Here is a 19096-nt window from a genome sequence, read left to right on the forward strand (position 1 = left end):
GGGCATTTGTCAGCCAGTAAAGAGGCATATCTTGCCTCCTCACCACCTGTTTTAAGCCCGTAAATGCAATGCACACAGTTGCGGGGTAGTTGCAGTACAGCCCCAATCACCCTGGGTATACCTCCAGCTGCAGCCACAGCATGTTTACACCCCCAGCTGTTGCCTCTGCAGCTAAAGGGGCAAAAGTTGGGGGTGGTAAAAACGGCTTAACCATGTGGTTTTACTGCCCCTCCAGCCTGACATGTGAACAAGCTCTTGGTTCTGTATGGATGCGTGCTGCGTGTAGGGCAGCCCATTCATTTCCCTACCCACAGTAATGCGGGGAAAGAAGTCCCCGACCCTTTTTTTTTTTTAATTGTGCCACAACAAAAGCAACCCATGTTTGCCAATGGATGGGGCACCATTAAGATTTAATGGCACCCCTAAAGAGCAGAGCATTTGTCTGTGTGTCAAGAACGAGCGCGATTTTGCACGTGTTCCGCAACACACAGCGACGTGAACCAAGTCTTGGACAGGGGTGCCTCAAGACTGAAAATATTTTTCAAGGGCGCCCCGACTGGAAAAAGGTTGAGAAACACTGGTCTATATGACCTGTATGGTAATAATGAAGAAAGGTCATTTAGCGGTATGGGAACTAGCTCCCTCATAGAGAACCGTCTAGTTCCCATCCCTCTATATGACCTGACCACTAGGGGGCAAAAAGGTTATTCTGTGGGATGGGAACTAGCCTGTTCACAGTGAGCAGGCTAGTTCCCATCCTCAGAATTTACTAGGTGAATCTGGAGGATGGGAACGACGGGGCGGTGACAAGAGAGGGGAGTGGGAGGGACCCCCTCCATTCCAAGACTTCCCTCCCTGACCAATCCCAGAGAGACTTAGGAGCGACCAGACTCCTCCCAGGAGAAGGAATAGAAGTGATGGGAGTGGGCGGTGACTTCAGCATGCAGTGGGCGGGGTCTCGAGCTCCAGCCTGCCTTCCCAAATCCTCAATCCCGGAGAGGAAGGACCAAGGGACATTGTAGTGGGCGGTGACCGGAACTATAGCGAACGCTCCAATTCATCACCGACCCGGAGAGTTGCTGAGGGGGGGGTCGCCAATTTTATTTATAGATGAAATCCCTCCTTTATTAACCAATCCTGGAGAGACTTGAGGCGCCGGTGTTATCTATTGGGCGGACGTGATAGAAAGCAGGCGGTAAAAGGACTAGGAAGTGGGCGTGGCCTGACAAATGATCGAGCGCGGCTCTAATCCCTCTCTTTCCTGGTCGACCAATTATGCTTCATCCGGGGGTGGGACAAGGGGGGGTGATGTGAATCGGCGGTGACAAGAGGGAATTGGCTAGAACCAGTAGTAGAGGGATAGTGTAGGCGGAGGCGCAAATGCCAAGGGCGTGTACTGTGTAAGGTGCATGGTTCGTTATGTGGAAAGGGGGCGGTGAAGACAAAAAAAAACACACCTAGCTCCTCCCCCTGCACATGGTACTTCTGTCTGCTGCCCAACGAGCCCTGTCAGCTTCAATCCGCTGCTTCTCTATATCAGACTCCAACAGGTCATGTTTTCAGCATTTCCATTAAGGACTACAATGAGAAACACGCTCTATACAGGTCATGTTTTCAGGATTTCCATTATTTTGCACAGGTGATTTAATCAGTTAAACTTCCGTTTCGTCTCAGGAAATCCTGAAAACATGACCTGTTGGGGTATAGAGCCGTGTTTCTCATCTCCAGTCCTCTAGGCTATGTTAACAGATCATTTTTTTCAGGATTTCCCTGAGATGAAACAGCAGTTTAACTGATTAAATCACCTGTGCAAAATGATGGAAATCTTGAAAACATGACCTGTTGGGGTATAGAGCCATGTTTGTCATCTCCAGGCCATGTTTTCAGCATTTCCATTAAGGACTAGAATGATGAACACGGCTCCTTTCCCAAAAGGCCATGTTTTCAGGATTTCCCTGAGATGAAACGTCAGTTTAACTAATCAATTCACCTGTGCAAAATAATGGAAATCCTGAAAACATGACCTGTTGGGGTATAGAGCTATGTTTATCACTCTAGTCCTTAATGGAAATGCTGAAAACATGACTTGTTAACATGGCCTAGAGGACTGGAGATGAGAAACACGGCTCTATATCCCAACAGGTCATGTTTTCAGGATTTCCCAGATATGAAACGGCAGTTTAACTGATTTAATCACCTGTGCAAAATAATGGAAATCTTGAAAACATGACCTGGGGTATAGAGTTGTATAATCGATCTATCTATGTCGCTCTCCCTATCTATCTATCTATCTATCTATCTATCTATCTGTCTATCTATCTATCTATCTATCTATCTATCTATCTATCTATCTATCTATCTATCTATCTATCTATCTATCTATCTATCTATCTATCTATTTATCTATCTATGTATCTGTCCTATCCAATCCCTCTGTCTGTCTGCAGGTCCCATTGTAAAAATTGGGCTAACTTTACTGTTTTTTTTTTTTTTATTCATGAAAGTGTCTTTTTTTCCCCAAAAAATTGTGTTTGAAATGCCGCTGTGCAAATACCGTGCGACATAAAATATTGCAACAATCGCCATTGTATTCTCTAGAGTCTCTGCTAAAAATATATATATAATGTTTGGGGGTTCTGAGTCATTTTCTAGCAAAAAATACCAAATTTAACTTGTAAAAAAACACAAGTCAGAAAAAGGTTTGGGCATTAAAGGGTTAAATTATTTAAAAAAAGGCAGCCAATCAGATTTGAATTTTCAACTGCCAGCTTGTTGATTGGTTGAAGCCTCACTAACATGCATTGTTATGTGATGTCATAGCAATAGAAGCCAATAAAAGGGCCCCCGGGGGGAGGTCTCCTCAGACAGAACTTGGAGTTTGTAGGAGTAGGAGGTGTTCTGTATTTCTCTGCATATTTCTCTGCGTTTGTTGTACATTATATGATAATGATGCGACTTTTTAGGAGAAATAAGATGTATGAGGATTCCCTGAAAACCATCACAGAGGAATCTGTTTTATTAGTGAAAGTGGGACCTGTAACATCAGAGGATCACCCACTTACCACCCAGCCCATAATACCTACCCCCCAGAAGGGTAGGTTTTGGGCCATTAGACGACTATTGAAGAAATGGAAGGGAAGCTACAATGTGAGGAATCTTCTGATCACCAACAAGGAGGAAAACGTTGTACTTCTCAGAGTAACCCCCATAACAGAGGACCGCCAGCCTGAGGACACCGCCCCTCCAAGGGGCGGGGAGAGGGTAGATGGGCGGGAGGACGAGGAAGCCGCACCCACAGTGCAGCCCATTCCTCAACAGGAATCTACAAAGGATGAGGTCATTGGTAAGTATTATAATGTAAGCACTATAGGACATTGTAATGTATTATAATACTATATACACTGGGGGGGGTCACTGCTATATACACAGACACTCACATATCTACTATATACACAGACACTCACATATCTACTATATACACAGACACTCACATCTCTACTATATACACTGGGGTCACTGCTATATACACAGACACTCACACATCTACTATATACACAGACACTCACATATCTACTATATACACACACACTCACATCTCTACTATATACACAGACACTCACATATCTACTATATACACAGACACTCACATATCTACTATATACACAGACACTCACATATCTACTATATACACAGACACTCACATATCTACTATATACACAGACACTCACATCTCTACTATATACACAGCCACTCACATATCTACTATATACACAGACACTCACATATCTACTATATACACAGACACTCACATATCTACTATATACACAGACACTCACATATCTACTATATACACAGACACTCACATATCTACTATATACACAGACACTCACATATCTACTATATACACAGACACTCACATATCTACTATATACACAGACACTCACATATATACTATATACACAGACACTCACATATCTACTATATACACAGACACTCACATCTCTACTATATACACAGCCACTCACATATCTACTATATACACAGACACTCACATATCTACTATATACACAGACACTCACATATCTACTATATACACAGACACTCACATCTCTACTATATACACAGCCACTCACATATCTACTATATACACAGACACTCACATATCTACTATATACACAGACACTCACATATCTACTATATACACAGACACTCACATATCTACTATATACACAGACACTCACATATCTACTATATACACAGACACTCACATATCTACTATATACACAGACACTCACATATCTACTATATACACAGACACTCACATATCTACTATATACACAGACACTCACATATCTACTATATACACAGACACTCACTGCTATATACACAGACACTCACATCTCTACTATATACACAGACACTCACATATCTACTATATACACAGACACTCACATATCTACTATATACACAGACACTCACATATCTACTATATACACAGACACTCACATATCTACTATATACACAGACACTCACATATCTACTATATACACAGACACTCACATATCTACTATATACACAGACACTCACATATCTACTATATACACAGACACTCACATATCTACTATATACACAGACACTCACATATCTACTATATACACAGACACTCACATATCTACTATATACACAGACACTCACATATCTACTATATACACAGACACTCACATATCTACTATATACACAGACACTCACATATCTACTATATACACAGACACTCACATATCTACTATATACACAGACACTCACTGCTATATACACAGACACTCACATCTCTACTATATACACAGACACTCACATATCTACTATATACACAGACACTCACATATCTACTATATACACAGACACTCACATATCTACTATATACACAGACACTCACATATCTACTATATACACAGACACTCACATATCTACTATATACACAGACACTCACATATCTACTATATACACAGACACTCACATATCTACTATATACACAGACACTCACATATCTACTATATACACAGACACTCACATATCTACTATATACACAGACACTCACATATCTACTATATACACAGACACTCACATATCTACTATATACACAGACACTCACATATCTACTATATACACTGGGGTCACTGCTATATACACAGACACTCACATATCTACTATATACACAGACACTCACATATCTACTATATACACAGACACTCACATATCTACTATATACACAGACACTCACATATCTACTATATACACTGGGGTCACTGCTATATACACAGACACTCACATATCTACTATATACACAGACACTCACATATCTACTATATACACTGGGGGGGTCACTGCTATATACACAGACACTCACATCTCTACTATATACACAGACACTCACATATCTACTATATACACTGGGGGGGTCACTGCTATATACACAGACACTCACATATCTACTATATACACAGACACTCACAGATAATGAAGGGAAATCTCTCCATTGGGACCCTTATAGGCAGTATTGGGAATACTGAGACAATGACTTGCAATGAATAGCAGAATGTCAGTTGGCTGACTCTTCAGTTGACCGTTGGGCAGCCAATCAGATTGAAGGTGTCAGGTGTGAGGTGACAGGTATCAGGTGTGAAGGAGATGCACAGACCTGACAGGCAACCCAATTGTAAAGTAAAGGATTGCACATGATAGACTGAGAGCTGCTGCCCCCATCACCACCATCCCCATCATTGTCACTGGGAGTCAGGGCCGCCATCAGGAATTATGGGGCCCCTTACACAGCTTCAGGCATGGGCCCCCTGGAGCAGAGAACCGGGGGGGGGTGCTGCCGTCTGAAATTGAGAAGGGGGGGGGCCCTTTACAAAAAAAAAGAAGAAATAAAGAAAAAAATATATATATAAAAGGTAGCCATCCGGGGCCCTGGGGACCTCTGGGCCCTTTAATAGAAATAAAAAAAGAAATAAAAAAATATATATAAAAAGTATATATTTATTTTTAAAAAGAGGGGTTTCCATCTGGGGACCTCTGGGCCCTTTAATAATTTTATATATATATATATATATATATATATATATATATATATATATATATATATATATAAATGTGGGTATATATTTAAAAGGAAATTGAAAAAAAAGGGGGGTTGCCATCCGGGACCTCTGGGCCCTTTAATAAAAACAAAAAAAATAAACCTCTTCTTTTTAATAAAAAATAAATAAAAAATATATACAAAAAAATAAATTAACATTTATAAAAAAAAAAAAAAAAAGGGGGGGGGGTTGCCATCCAGGGCCCTGGGGACCTCTGGGTACTTTAATAAGCAAAAATATATAAACAAAAAAAAAAAAAACATTTATAAAAAAAATAGAAAAAAGGGGGTTTGCAACATGGGGCCCTGAGGACCTCTGAGCCCTTTAATATATATATATATATATATATATATATATATATATATATATATATATATATATATATATATATATATATATATATATAAATAAAAAGAAAAAAAATATATAATTTTTTTTAATAAAAAAAAGGGGGGGTTGCCATCCTGGGCCCTTTAATAATAATAATAAATATATATATATATATATATATATATATATATATATAAATAAAATAAATAAAAAAAATATAAAAAATATATTTTTTTTATAAAAAAAAGGGGGGTTGTCACCTGGGGATCTCCGGGCCCCTGGGGACCTCCATACCCCTAAAAAAAGCCCTTTAATAAAAAATAAAAAAATAAAAAATAAAATAAAAATATATTAAAAAATATTTTTTTTTTATAAAAAAAAAAGGGGGGGGGGGTTGCCATCTGGGCCCCTGGGGGCCTCCGGGCCCCTTACAGGAGATTTCTATTTCTAGGTGGCCACAAAGTATAAATATCGTTCAAGGTTTACAACCATTTTATATGTCCACAGATTCTGTGTAGCATCAATAAATGAAGTGTAAATAGCAGGAATAGAAATAATTGCTTTATTCTTTTCTCCCCAGATGCAGTCCCATCCAGCATGGAGGAGAAGCCATGCGAATTTTCAATGGAAGATTTTACCATCCTCAATGGAGAGGGGTCCTATGGGAAGGTGGTGTTGGCCTCCCATCCCTCCTTTCAACATAAGCTGGCGGTGAAGAAGATCGTTAAACCAGAAAGATTTGAAGGCTTGGAGATTCCAGAGCGTTACATACTGGGAACATTGAGGAACAGTCCGTATATCACTCATCTATTCGGAACATTCCAGACAGAGGTAAGTCTTTTCATCTCCCAGTCTTTTCATCCTATTCCTTTACTGTTCCCCTACTGACCCAGACCTTCTAAAATGTATGTTATGCAAAATAACAAATCTTTGGGAGTCAAAATGTACACAAGGATAAGCCTCTCCCTTCCCCCGATGACAGTCTTTGGGCGTATCAATTAGTCCTTTGACCAATGAGTGTTGAATTGTGAGAGGCAGAGGGGAGCCCCACTTGTATCCCACACCAGATTTTTCTAAGGGCTCCGGCTGTGGTCGGGGAAGCAGTATAGGTAAGAGCAGAACTCTAGAGCGCCTCCTACAGGGCTGGAGGTTGGTGAATTTTATCTGTACAGAGGTTTTCTTTAAAGAAATGAGGTTGCCACTGTGAACTCCTGAAATTGTCCGGTGTGTGCGCCTTCCTATATTCCCCCACAAAGTGAAATCTTATCATCTCTAATGTAACCTTTATCTCTTATTTTCACACAGACTCATCTGTTCCTCGTCATGGAATTCGTGAGTGGCGGCAATCTACGGAAACTGATAGAAACTTCAGCTCCATTTGGCTACGACATGATAAGGTAAGTCCAATGACAGGGTTGTGATGGTGTCGGGGGTGGCTGACCACTGAGAACAGTCAGTGACACAGCCAGGCCCCTCCCACTGAGCCCCGTCCATCCACACCCCTATGTACTATAGGGGGAAGTCTCTTCATATTTACTGTTTATTGGTCTGTAAGGATTTTAAATGCTAATTCATGTTTTTCTTTCTTCTTTAGATGCATCACTGCTGAGATTGTTTGTGCCCTGCAATTCATCCATTCTCATGAGATCATGCATAGGTAAGTATTGGATTATCTGACTAACAATCACCCTTGGCTTCTGGTATGTTTTATTGAATCAGGAAGAGTTCCCAGTTGCGCTGTCTCCTTTCATCTGCTGCAGAAATCTCCCTGCTCATGCCATATTCTGCTAGAATGTACAATTTATACAAAATCCAGCAAGAGGAGTGAGACCTCCTCCTGATGAATATAGCAGGTGGGCGGAGCTGGAAACCCTGAACAGAGATCTTCCTGTAGGCGGATATAAAAGAAGCCAATGTCCACCCATCAATCTTCATTCTTCTTTGTATACATGTATATTTGTATCTTGGGATATGCAGAGCTAACGGCTCACTTCTTTTCTTCACAGAGATCTCACACCGGAGAACATTCTACTGGACAGTGAGAGACACATCAAGATTGCAGGCTTCGGTGTCTCACAGACTGGAGTCACAGAGACCAGAAAGATGACGGGAGTTGCGGGTACAGACGGTTACATGGCCCCAGAGGTAAGACTCCTGATATTAGACAGAATTGTAATATTTACTATATAGAGAAGAGATAAGGGGCTCCCCTTTCATTAAGGCCACATTCACACATGGGCGTTCTGAATCTTGTCTACAAATTCCCAGGTGTGAATGACAAATCGCACAATGCACATTTCAGATGCCATTTATTTGAATTATTTGCACCTAAAAAAGCAGTGCGGTTCTGCCGCGATTGTCACGTGATCAACTGGGCTGCAAACGTGGTGAACCGCATTGCATTGCATGAAGAATGTTGCCTAAAAGAAGCTCCTGAACCTATTTTTGGGCGACAAGGTTAACACGATGTAAAGCTCAAAACGGCCATGTGCTAATGCAGCCTAAATGGATAGGGTTAGACCCTCTGTCAGGTTTTTATTGGTGTCCTCAATAGGGAAGTCACACTGTTTATGTGTACTGGGGATCATTGTTAGTGAGAAAGAAAACGCAGCAGGATGCAAAATGTTACAGCTGTCCCCAGAACAGGAATAGAGGGAAAGTCTTCCAATGGTGACACCTGTTTGGGGACAAGATCCTAAGAGTAGAGTTTCCCTCATTTTGGGAGAATTCCTTTGACTTTCTCTTGAGCCTTGGGGACAAGAAGTGAAGGGAAATTCCCTTAATGGGACATAGACAGCAAAAATAAACTGGCAGGGGTCTCAACCCTTTCGTAGTCTATCCAATACTTAGAAAACAAAGGTTTTGAGTATATATAAATGTTAGGCTCCACCTCCAACATTCACAAGCTCCGCCTTAATTTAATGTATTTTGAGATCAATTTTAGGACTCCTGGGAGGCTTCATACATCACATATGTCAGCATGGAGTCATCTGTGTCCTCTGCCTGGTCTAGGAATGTTCTCATCCTTTTTTATCTCCTTATGTTTCTACAGGTCATGGAAAAAGAAGAATACAACATCTCAGCGGACTATTACTCCTTGGGGGTGATATTGTATGAGATGGCCAACAGCCCGGGTCGCTTCAGAAAGATCAAGGAAAACCAGAGTGAAAGTTTGTTAACGACAGTCCTCTGGGAGTTGGAAACCGCTCATGACCGTTACATCCGTGAACTCGTAGCTTTGGTGAGTATACACAGAGCTTTACCTTCTCTTCACAGACAAACCCCTTTCCAGGTTATACAGACCTTGTTAGGAGTTCAGAACACACAACTGTACATTCTTCCCGCCACACATTCATGTGGCTCATAGCAATACTTTTAGTACACTGACTGCTTAGTGGAAGGATCTGCCTTTACTTATAGTCCCCTAAGCAGTCTCAGTGTTGTGATAAGGAAAGCAGAAGCCCTTGTGTCCCCTAATACCCCACTGCAGAGGCTATGTATGACTTGGGTTCACGTTCTGTGTGTTTCATTTAAAAACCCAATCACACATATAGAGCATTCGACTTCTGAGAACTTTCCTTACACAGACAGCATATAGAACTCCCCTGCTGCTGTCATCGATGGAAGAAAACAAATCATTCATGACAGTGGCAGATTTGATAGAAAGATCGTTTTATATATATTCATCATAACGATTCATTTCAAAATATCCTTCGTTGTGTTTTTAGTTTTCCTTTAAAGCCTCTCATGAGCGAACTTGACACAAATAAGGTACCATACTATGACCCGATCCGATCATCACATAGTGGTGGGTTTACAAGCAAAATCAAGGAAGCTGAAATATGTCGCTGTCAGAATCAAATATTACAATGGGGAGTTCTATTGCTCACATGTTGTTATTGTTCTCTCTGTGTTTCTTATCATATTTCTTTCTTCTTTACAGCTCTTATGGGAAAACATTGATATACGGACATACCTGGTACGTGACATCAGACGGCACACATTTTTCGAGTGGACTAAATGGGACGAGGTGGAGAAAGGAGAGTCACCCCCAGCAATTATAAAAAAACCGGTAAGTATATGAATAATGGAAGGGTCCATGTATGTGCAGCATCTAAGAAGTATTTTTGTACAGAATTCTCCCATTTGTGATTTTGTGGTTCCTGCACAATCACATGGTCTGGGGACTTTTTGAAGGAATTCTGTTTATTATTGGTAATAATTATTGTTTATGTGTCAGGTGCACAACTTAGGCCTGCTTTATTCTGGAGATTCCACCAGGAACACACTTCCTGTTATGAGGTGACAACACGGACTCACTGTATTTATGGAGAAGTGTTGTCACCCATGCCTGATTAGAACTACAAACACCGCCACCCCCTCTACTTATCTCCATTGCACAGAGGGGTGTTGCTTTGTAGTACACAGACAAAAGCTGAGAAAGCGAATAACACTGAGATCTCAGCTTAGGCCACCGGAACTTACAAGGTCACTGGATTTCTTACAGGATTATTAGGTATTTTTTTGTACTTACAGAAAATGTAATTAGCCTTAAAGAACAAAAACAAATGCAGCCTCCACATGTAAGGGCCTTGCTGGAGTAGATGACCTTTTTGTTCTTGGGTTTAGAAATACGCAAAGGGTGTGTTAATGCAGTGCTCCTTCTGACCACTAGAGGGAGCAGGGGTTGAAGGACCCCTCTTGGGGTATTCTGCTGCACGTTGGGGGTTGGGTTCACCAAGCCTTGTCACCATTTTCTGTATCAATCAGAAACACTAACGAATGTCTTTTTCTCTTTCCAGATTGTCCCGGAACCTGAATATTATAGTATGACGGTAAAGAAATTAATGGCTGATGAAAGCCATCCAGAGTATGGAGATTCTTACATAAGTGAAGAATCCAATGAAAACTCAGAGGACTCAGAGAATTCCGAAGAATCTTCCATTATAAGCGAAGAAGGCGCTGAAAACCAAGAAGACCCAGAGGATTCCGAAGAATCTTCCATTATAAGCGAAGAAGGCGCTGAAAACCAAGAAGACCCAGAGGATTCCGAAGAATCTTCCATTGTAAGCGAAGAAGACGCTGAAAACCAAGAAGACCCGGAGGATTCCAAAGAATCTTCCATTATAAGCGAAGAAGACTCTGAAAACCAAGAAGACCCGGAGGATTCCAAAGAATCTTCTATTATAAGCGAAGACTCTGTAAACCAAGAAGACACGGAGGATTCCAAAGAATCTTCTATTATAAGCGAAGAAGACTCTGTAAACCAAGAAGACACGGAGGCTTCACCAGCATGTGACGTTCACACGGAGACTTCACCAGCATGTGACGTTCACACGGAGGCTTCACCAGCATGTGACGTGCACACCGAGGCTTCACCAGCATGTGACGTTCACACCGAGGCTTCACCAGCATGTGACATTCACACGGAGGCTTCACCAGCATGTGACGTTCACACAGAGGCTTCACCAGCATGTGACGTTCACACGGAGGCTTCACCAGCATGTGACGTTCACACCGAGGCTTCACCAGCATGTGACGTTCACACGGAGACTTCACCAGCATGTGACGTTCACACGGAGGCTTCACCAGCATGTGAAGTGCACACCGAGGCTTCACCAGCATGTGACGTTCACACGGAGGCTTCACCAGCATGTGACGTTCACACGGAGGCTTCACCAGCATGTGACGTTCACACGGAGGCTTCACCAGCATGTGACGTTCACACGGAGGCTTCACCAGCATGTGACGTTCACACAGAGACTTCACCAGAATGTGACGAAGATGGGGGCAAGGTTACCACAAAGGATAGGCACATACTAGTGGTAGGGGATTCAGTTATTGGAAGAATACAGAGGGCAATCTGTCACAAAGACCATTATCGCCAAACAGTATGTTGTTTACCGGGCGCTCGGGTTCGGAACATTGCAGATTGCATGGACAGATTATTGGATGGCGCTGGAGAGGACCCAGCTGTCATGGTATATATCGGTACCAATGACAAGGTTAGAGAAAGATGGAGCGCCCTAAAAAATGATTTCAGGGACTTGGGGGCCATATTGAAGAAAAGGTCCCCCAGGGCAATATTTTCTGAAATACTGCCTGCACCTCGAGCCACACCACAGAGACAGCAAGAGCTTATGGTACTTAACAAGTGGCTGAGGAACTGGTGCAGGGAGGAGGGGTTTGGCTTCATGGCGAACTGGACTGACTTTTCAGGCCGTTACCATCTTTATAGTAGCGACGGATTGCACTTAAATGGGAGGGGTGCAGCTTTCTTGGGATTGAAGATGGCCAAAATGTTGGAAGAAAATTTAAACTAGGCGATGAGAAGAGGACGATTTGCTAGTGAATATGAGGGAGAGGATCTTCATTTCAAGCCATCAAGACAGCAACCCACTACATCAGTGGTCTCCAAACTGCGGCCCGGGGGCCAGATGTGGCCCTTGGGGTGCTTTTTTATTCATTGGCACCAATGAAGGGCAGAATTCCCCCCAATGATAGGGCAGAATTCCTCCCAATGACACCAATGGTAGGGCAGATTTCCTCCCAATAACACCAATGATGGGGCAGAATTCCTCCCAGTTATGTGGCAGACTTTCTCCCAATGACACCAATGATGGGGTCCAATGACACCAATGATAGGGGATTTTGTATTCCTGATAGCCACAGTCCAGCCCCCTTAAAGTGTGGAGGACAGTATTCTGACCCTTTGTTTAGAAAGTTTGGAGACCCCTGCACTACATCATCAATCTCTTAAAATAATCTCATAAGCAGCTTCTGAATCACCATCTATCAACGCAGCTGGACAAACAAGACAATTGGCTGTTCCTAGAAGACTAAACAAAAAGTTTGAGGGACCCTCCTAGGGGCCAGGTACGGCTGTACCAACACAGGTCCCTACACTGGTGGCGGCTGCCACTCCAGTAACCGGAGGGTCTTTCCATCAGCCCTCTATTTACCTTTCTGCAACTTCTTCAGAAGCTTTAAGGTTTGACAATACATTGCCCAAACATAATCACCTGTAAAAAAAAAGTGTCTGAGATATTGGTGGTAAACAGCCTGCTAGGCCCGAGGGAAACCAAACCAAGCCCTCCAAAAGTTGCCAAGAGTGTAAATGTAGACATTAAGCTTTAAGGTTAATCAAAAATATAACACTCTAAAGGGAAAGGTAGAACAAAGGGGGAGTATGGAAGAGGGAGAGAGGGAGGAAAGGGGGGAGAAGGGAAGGTTGGAGGAAGAAGGGGGTGAGGGTTTGGGGGGACCCCCACACCCCTTCCCTACCCGCAACCTTCCATCCCCCCCCTACTTTCCTCCCTCTCTGCCTCTTCCATACTACCCCTCCCCTTGTTCTACCTTTCCCTTTAGAACAGGGGTCTCAAACTGGCGGCCCTCCAGCTGTTGCGAAACTACAAGTTCCATGAGTCATTGCAAGGCTGACAGTTCCAAGCATGACTCCCACAGGCAGAGGCATGATGGGACTTGTAGTTTTACCACAGCTGAAGGGCCGCCAGTTTGAGACCCCTGCTTTAGAATGTGATATTTTTGATTAACCTAAAAACATAATGTCTACATTTACACTCTTGGCAACTTTTGGATGACTTGGTTTGGTTCCCCCCGGGCCTAGCAGGCCGTTTACCACCAACATCTCAAGCACGTTTTTACAGGTGATATGTTTGATCTATGTATTGTCGATCGACATAATCATTTACTTTATGTTGTGAAGTTTGAAGGCCGTTATGTTTTTGAGGCGTGTGTTGGACCGGCTATGAGGGGAGGTTGGAGTCCAGTATGTTTTTGAGGGGTGTGTTGGACCGGCTATAAGTGGAGATTGGAACTCTTTTTGTCTTCAGAGGTCGGAGGAGTCTTTCCAGCTTTCTTTAGGCTTTCTCTGCTGGAGAAATGAGAACTCTTCCCGCCAGTGAGGTCCTTCATTGAGAAGTCCGAGGCCTCACTCACACGGGTGTATGAATCTGTACCCTGTGTGGGGGCTGTGTTAACCCCAAAAAGGAGATCCATGTGGGTGCAGTTGTGCGGACGCACCCTGGGTGCGTTCGGGGCCGTGCATCGGCACCCACACAGATGTCACATTGGGTACAGCTGCTGCACCCCAGATGACAGCAATAGGACTGCCTACACGGGATGCTGGGAACAACTGTGCATCCCTATTCCGGTAAACACGGCCCTCCCATCGGGTACGGATTAATACCCCTCGTATGAATGAGGCCTAAGGGTGAATGGAATATTTAGCTCCATTGTGTTGTTAATTTGGGGACCACTGTACCCCTCTTTATTGTTATTTGGGTGTGTTTTATTACAGGAGTGTTATATATTGTAGATTAGGATAAGTTTGGATTTCTTCTGAATGCACTTTGAGTAAACATAAGTGATTTACCCCGCTCAGCGGGGGGCAGGCCTTAGAGAACAGAGGCCGCATATGGGCAGCACAGAGGCTTAGTGGTGAGCCTTGCAGCACTGGGGTCCTTATTTCAGATTCTGACCAGGACACTATCTGCATGGAGCTTGCATGTTCTCCCTGTGCGTGCGTGGGTTTCCTCCCTACATGCTACTTTTGCGTTGGTGGTGCAGTGGTAAGCACAGCTGCTTTCTAAGCAGACGAGCCGGGTTCGATTCCCGGCCAACGCCATCTCCAATACTTGGAGTCCTCAGGGAGAAAAGCGCTATACAAGGTCAATGCGGAGTATATATTAGCGTGGGATAAAGACTGAAGAGAACGTGTGGAATGTTTGAGGAAGAAAATATTCCCCCCAGAATCTATAGAAGGTGAGCCCATCAACTGATAGAAGACGCTTAGCTTTGGCTGCGATCACACCTAGGTGTTTCCCGCAAAATGTGTGACACGCTTGTGAAATCCCGTTACTTTCAATGGCACCCCAATCATGGGACAATATTGTCACCTGACAAATCACACAAACAAAATGACGGGACGCCTGTTTCCCAAAAGCAGTCCTGCGATTTGTCAGGCGACAATCTCGGCAAAAATCACGCCTCGATTGGGGTGATATTGAAAGCAAGGGGGATCACATACTCCACCCAGCAGGAATATTACACCCCCTCAACTGTCTAGATTTACATTAAAGTTTCAAATATAAAAATCTTTGAATGCTGCAGACCTCAGCACACACCATGTGTGATGTAACCACTTATAGACCACAATAAATATATTCAGCATCTCACAAAAGTAAGTACACCCCTCTGTGTGCGGGAGATCACATACAGCATGTCACCAACCCTCGCATTTGTGTAAATCTTTTCATATAACAACACTGAAGAAATGACACTTTGCTACAATGTTGTGAAGTGAGTGTACAGCTTGTATAACAGTGTAAATTTCTTGTCCCCTCAAGATAACTCAACCCACAGCCATTAATGTCTAAATTTGAAGAATTTTATACAGGACAGTGGAAGAAAGTGTAGAACTCTTGTCATTTGGAAGCTCAATCAGCCAAAAGCAAAAGGCGTATCACAAAACTGAGCACAAAGGGCCAAATTCTCAAAAAAGATGCCTAACTTAACTTTCAGCAGTTAAGTTACACAGGCGTTAAATTTCTACCTAAGTGCCCGATCCACAAAGCACTTACCTAGAAATTACACGCCGTGTAACCTAAGTGCCTCCGTCGCAAGGCGGTCATCTGCTCGAGGGGGCGATTCCTATTCAAATGATATATATATATACTCGCCAGCACACCAGGAATCATAACGTCCAAAGATTTAATGCATATCTATTATGTCAAAAAGAGCAACGGAAGGTGTGCAATCGGAATATTTTTGAGATTCCTATTCAAATGAGGCGCGCTCCCGCGCCGGACGTTCGGCGCATGCGTGTGACATCATTTTTCCCGACGTGCATCGCGCAAACGTACTTTTCGCTGGGCTTTGTGGATCGCGACGGGACAATAAAGTTGCGTCGGGTAAAAAAAAAAAATACGCGCCGGGAAAAAAAATTCTAAATTTAAAAAAAAACGTGGCGATCGAAAAAAAGGTTTGTTTTTACAAGGTCTAAACAGTTTAGGCCTTGTAAAAGCATCCCTAATTTTACATATGCAAAACGTAACTTACGCAGAAAACACAAAGCTAAAAAGCTTTGTGGATCTGCCTAAGTACTAATTTGCATACGCAAAGCGGCATTTCGACTCGAAATGCCCCCAGCGGCGGATGCGGTACTGCATCCTAAGATCCGACAGTGTAAGTCTATTACAGATGTCGGATCTTCTGACTATCTTTGGAAAAATCCTTCTGAGGATCGTTTCCAAAGATAGCCACAGGGATACGCAGGCTGAACAGCAGTTCCGCCTGCGTATCTCCTTTAAAGATTTGGCCCAAAATACCTACATTTTGATGTATAAACAAGTAGATCTTGTGGGCGTGAGAGGAGAGCAATTTATAGAGAAGGAACTAAGATAATTTTTTCTAAAGCTCTGGGCCCTAGCTGTGACATCATCCACTCTAACCAGCCCCATAGACACTCTGTTTAATAAAAAAAAAATCCTGGAATGATCACTGAACAGCTTTTTCACAAAAGCTGTAAAAGATATCAAACTGAAAAGATATAGCCGGATAGCTGAATATTTTGTGAACATTTTAAAGTTCATTTGGCGTCTGTAGGTGAAAGTATGAAGGAGCTGAAACTTTTGGGAGCGGAAGGAGATTTTAAGGATTTGAAGCATGCTCTCATTGACTTTAATGTTAAAAAAAGTGTTAAAAAGCTTAAATGTTTTAAAAAAAAAGTATAAATAGTACAATTTTTTTTTTTGAAGAAGTTCCATCATTAGCTGAAAATTTTAAAAGTTGAATGGTTTAATAGCTGAAAGTATGCAGAAGTGACGCAGAGCCAAAAAAATTACGGAATGAAATTCAAATTAAGAATAATAAAAAACTAATAACAATACTGGGAATGCTTGGAGAGCATTCCCACTAACAATAATAACAATAATAACTAGACAAAAATACCTACGTTTTGATGTATAAATTGTGCATGACAAGTAGATCTTGTGGGCGTGAGAGCAATTTGTTCCTTCTCTATAAAGATATATTTTTTTAAAGCTCTGTGCTAAAGCGATGACATCATCCACTCTCACCAGCCCCATAGATGCTCTGTTTAATCAACATTTACTGAAAAGAACACTAAACTTAAACAGGTGTTTCACAAAAACTGTAAAAGATAGAGCCGGATAGCTGAATATGTTGTGAACATTTTAAAGTTTGTTTGGTGTCTGTAGGTGAAAGTATGAAGGAGCTGAAACTTTTGGTAGTGGAAGAATGTTTTAAGGATCTGAAGCATGCTCTCATTGACTTCAATGTTAAAAAAATAAATAAAATAAAAAAGTGTTAAAAAGCATAATATTTTAAAAAGTATAAAAATAGTACAAAAAAAAGTTGAAGAAGTCCCATCATTAGCTGAACATTTTAAAAGTTGAATGGTCTTTATAGGTGAAAGTATGCAGAAGTTACGCAGAGCCAAAAAACAAATAAAATTAAAATTAATAAGAATAATAAAAAACAAATAATAATACTGGGAATGCTATTGAGCATTCCCACTAATTAACAGCAGAATGTGTCAGTTGGCTGACCGTTGGATAGCCAATCAGATTGAAGGTGTCAGGTGTGAGGTGACAGGTATCAGGTGTGAAGGAGATGCACAGACCTGTCAGGCAACCCAATTGTAAAGTAAAGGATTGCACATGACAGACTGACAGAGCTGCTGTACTAGCTAATCACTTTATACTTTAAAGGGGTTGTAAAAAGGTACAATTTTTTTTCCTAAATAGCTTCCTTTACCTTAGTGCAGTCCTCCTTCACTTACCTCATCCTTCCATTTTGCTTTTAAATGTCCTTATTTCTTCTGAGAAATCCTCACTTCCTGTTCTTCTGTCTATAATGCCACACAGTAATGCAAGACATTTTCCCTGGTGTGGAGTGTCGTGCTCGCCCCCTCCCTTGGACTACGGGAGAGTCAGGACGCCCACCAACACACAGCTTCTTTCTCTATCTGCAACGTAGAGAGTGTCCTGACTCTCCTGTAGTCCAAGAGAGGGGGCTATCATGACACTCCACACCAGGGAGAAAGCCTTGCATTACGGCGTGTAGTTACAGACAGAAGAACAGGAAGTGAGGATTTCTCAGAAGAAATAAGAACATTTAAAAGCAAAATGGAAGGATGAGGTAAGTGAAGGAGGACTGCACTAAGGTAAAGGAAGCTATTCAGCAAAAAAAAAAAAATTGTACCTTTACAACTCCTTTAAGTTTAGTTCTTCTTTAACAATTAACACCTAATGTTCCAAGTAAGGCATTTTATTAAATTTAAAAGAGCAGAACACACAGGAAATTAGGTCACCTCGTGTTTATTTTGCAACAAATATAACATTGCAGAAGATTGTGTAATACTTTCAGCAGTTCAGCAACACTCTTATGCCGCGTACACACGATCATTTTTCGGCATGAAAAAATGTTTTTAAAAATGTAATTTAAAATGATCATGTGTGGGCTACACATAATTTTTCGGCTTCTGAAAAACGACAAAAAAAAAAAATTCGAACATGCTACATTTTTTAACGTCGTTTTAAAAAATGTAGTTTTTCGGGTTGTGAAAAATGATTGTGTGTGGGCTA

At 41.9% G+C, this 19096-nt stretch overlaps 1 protein-coding gene and 1 non-coding gene across 2 annotated transcripts; both read left to right on the plus strand.

The window, feature by feature from the left end:
* The first annotated feature begins 9365 nt into the window (after positions 1-9365).
* Positions 9366-10739, plus strand: LOC120916072 (rhodopsin kinase GRK1-like). The gene is made up of 2 exons (XM_040326907.1): positions 9366-9708; positions 10411-10739. Exons 1-2 carry the CDS (start codon positions 9448-9450, stop codon positions 10549-10551), a joined length of 402 nt encoding a protein of 133 aa, XP_040182841.1. The 5' UTR covers positions 9366-9447; the 3' UTR covers positions 10552-10739.
* A 4302-nt stretch (positions 10740-15041) lies between these two features.
* On the plus strand, positions 15042-15113 carry TRNAR-UCU. The gene has a single exon. It is a non-coding gene; the product is annotated as a tRNA-Arg (tRNA).
* The last annotated feature ends 3983 nt before the right edge of the window (positions 15114-19096 follow it).

This window comes from Rana temporaria, chromosome 10, assembly GCF_905171775.1.
Source record: "Rana temporaria chromosome 10, aRanTem1.1, whole genome shotgun sequence".
In the NCBI taxonomy this organism is placed as follows: domain Eukaryota; kingdom Metazoa; phylum Chordata; class Amphibia; order Anura; family Ranidae; genus Rana; species Rana temporaria.

Bases quoted from the DNA above. Each gene is read 5' to 3' on its own strand.
- LOC120916072 (XM_040326907.1), top strand. From the start codon at position 9,448: ATGGAGTCATCTGTGTCCTCTGCCTGGTCTAGGAATGTTCTCATCCTT. The intron at 9,709-10,410 runs GTGAGTATACAC...TCTTCTTTACAG, and splicing joins TCCGTGAACTCGTAGCTTTG to CTCTTATGGGAAAACATTGA.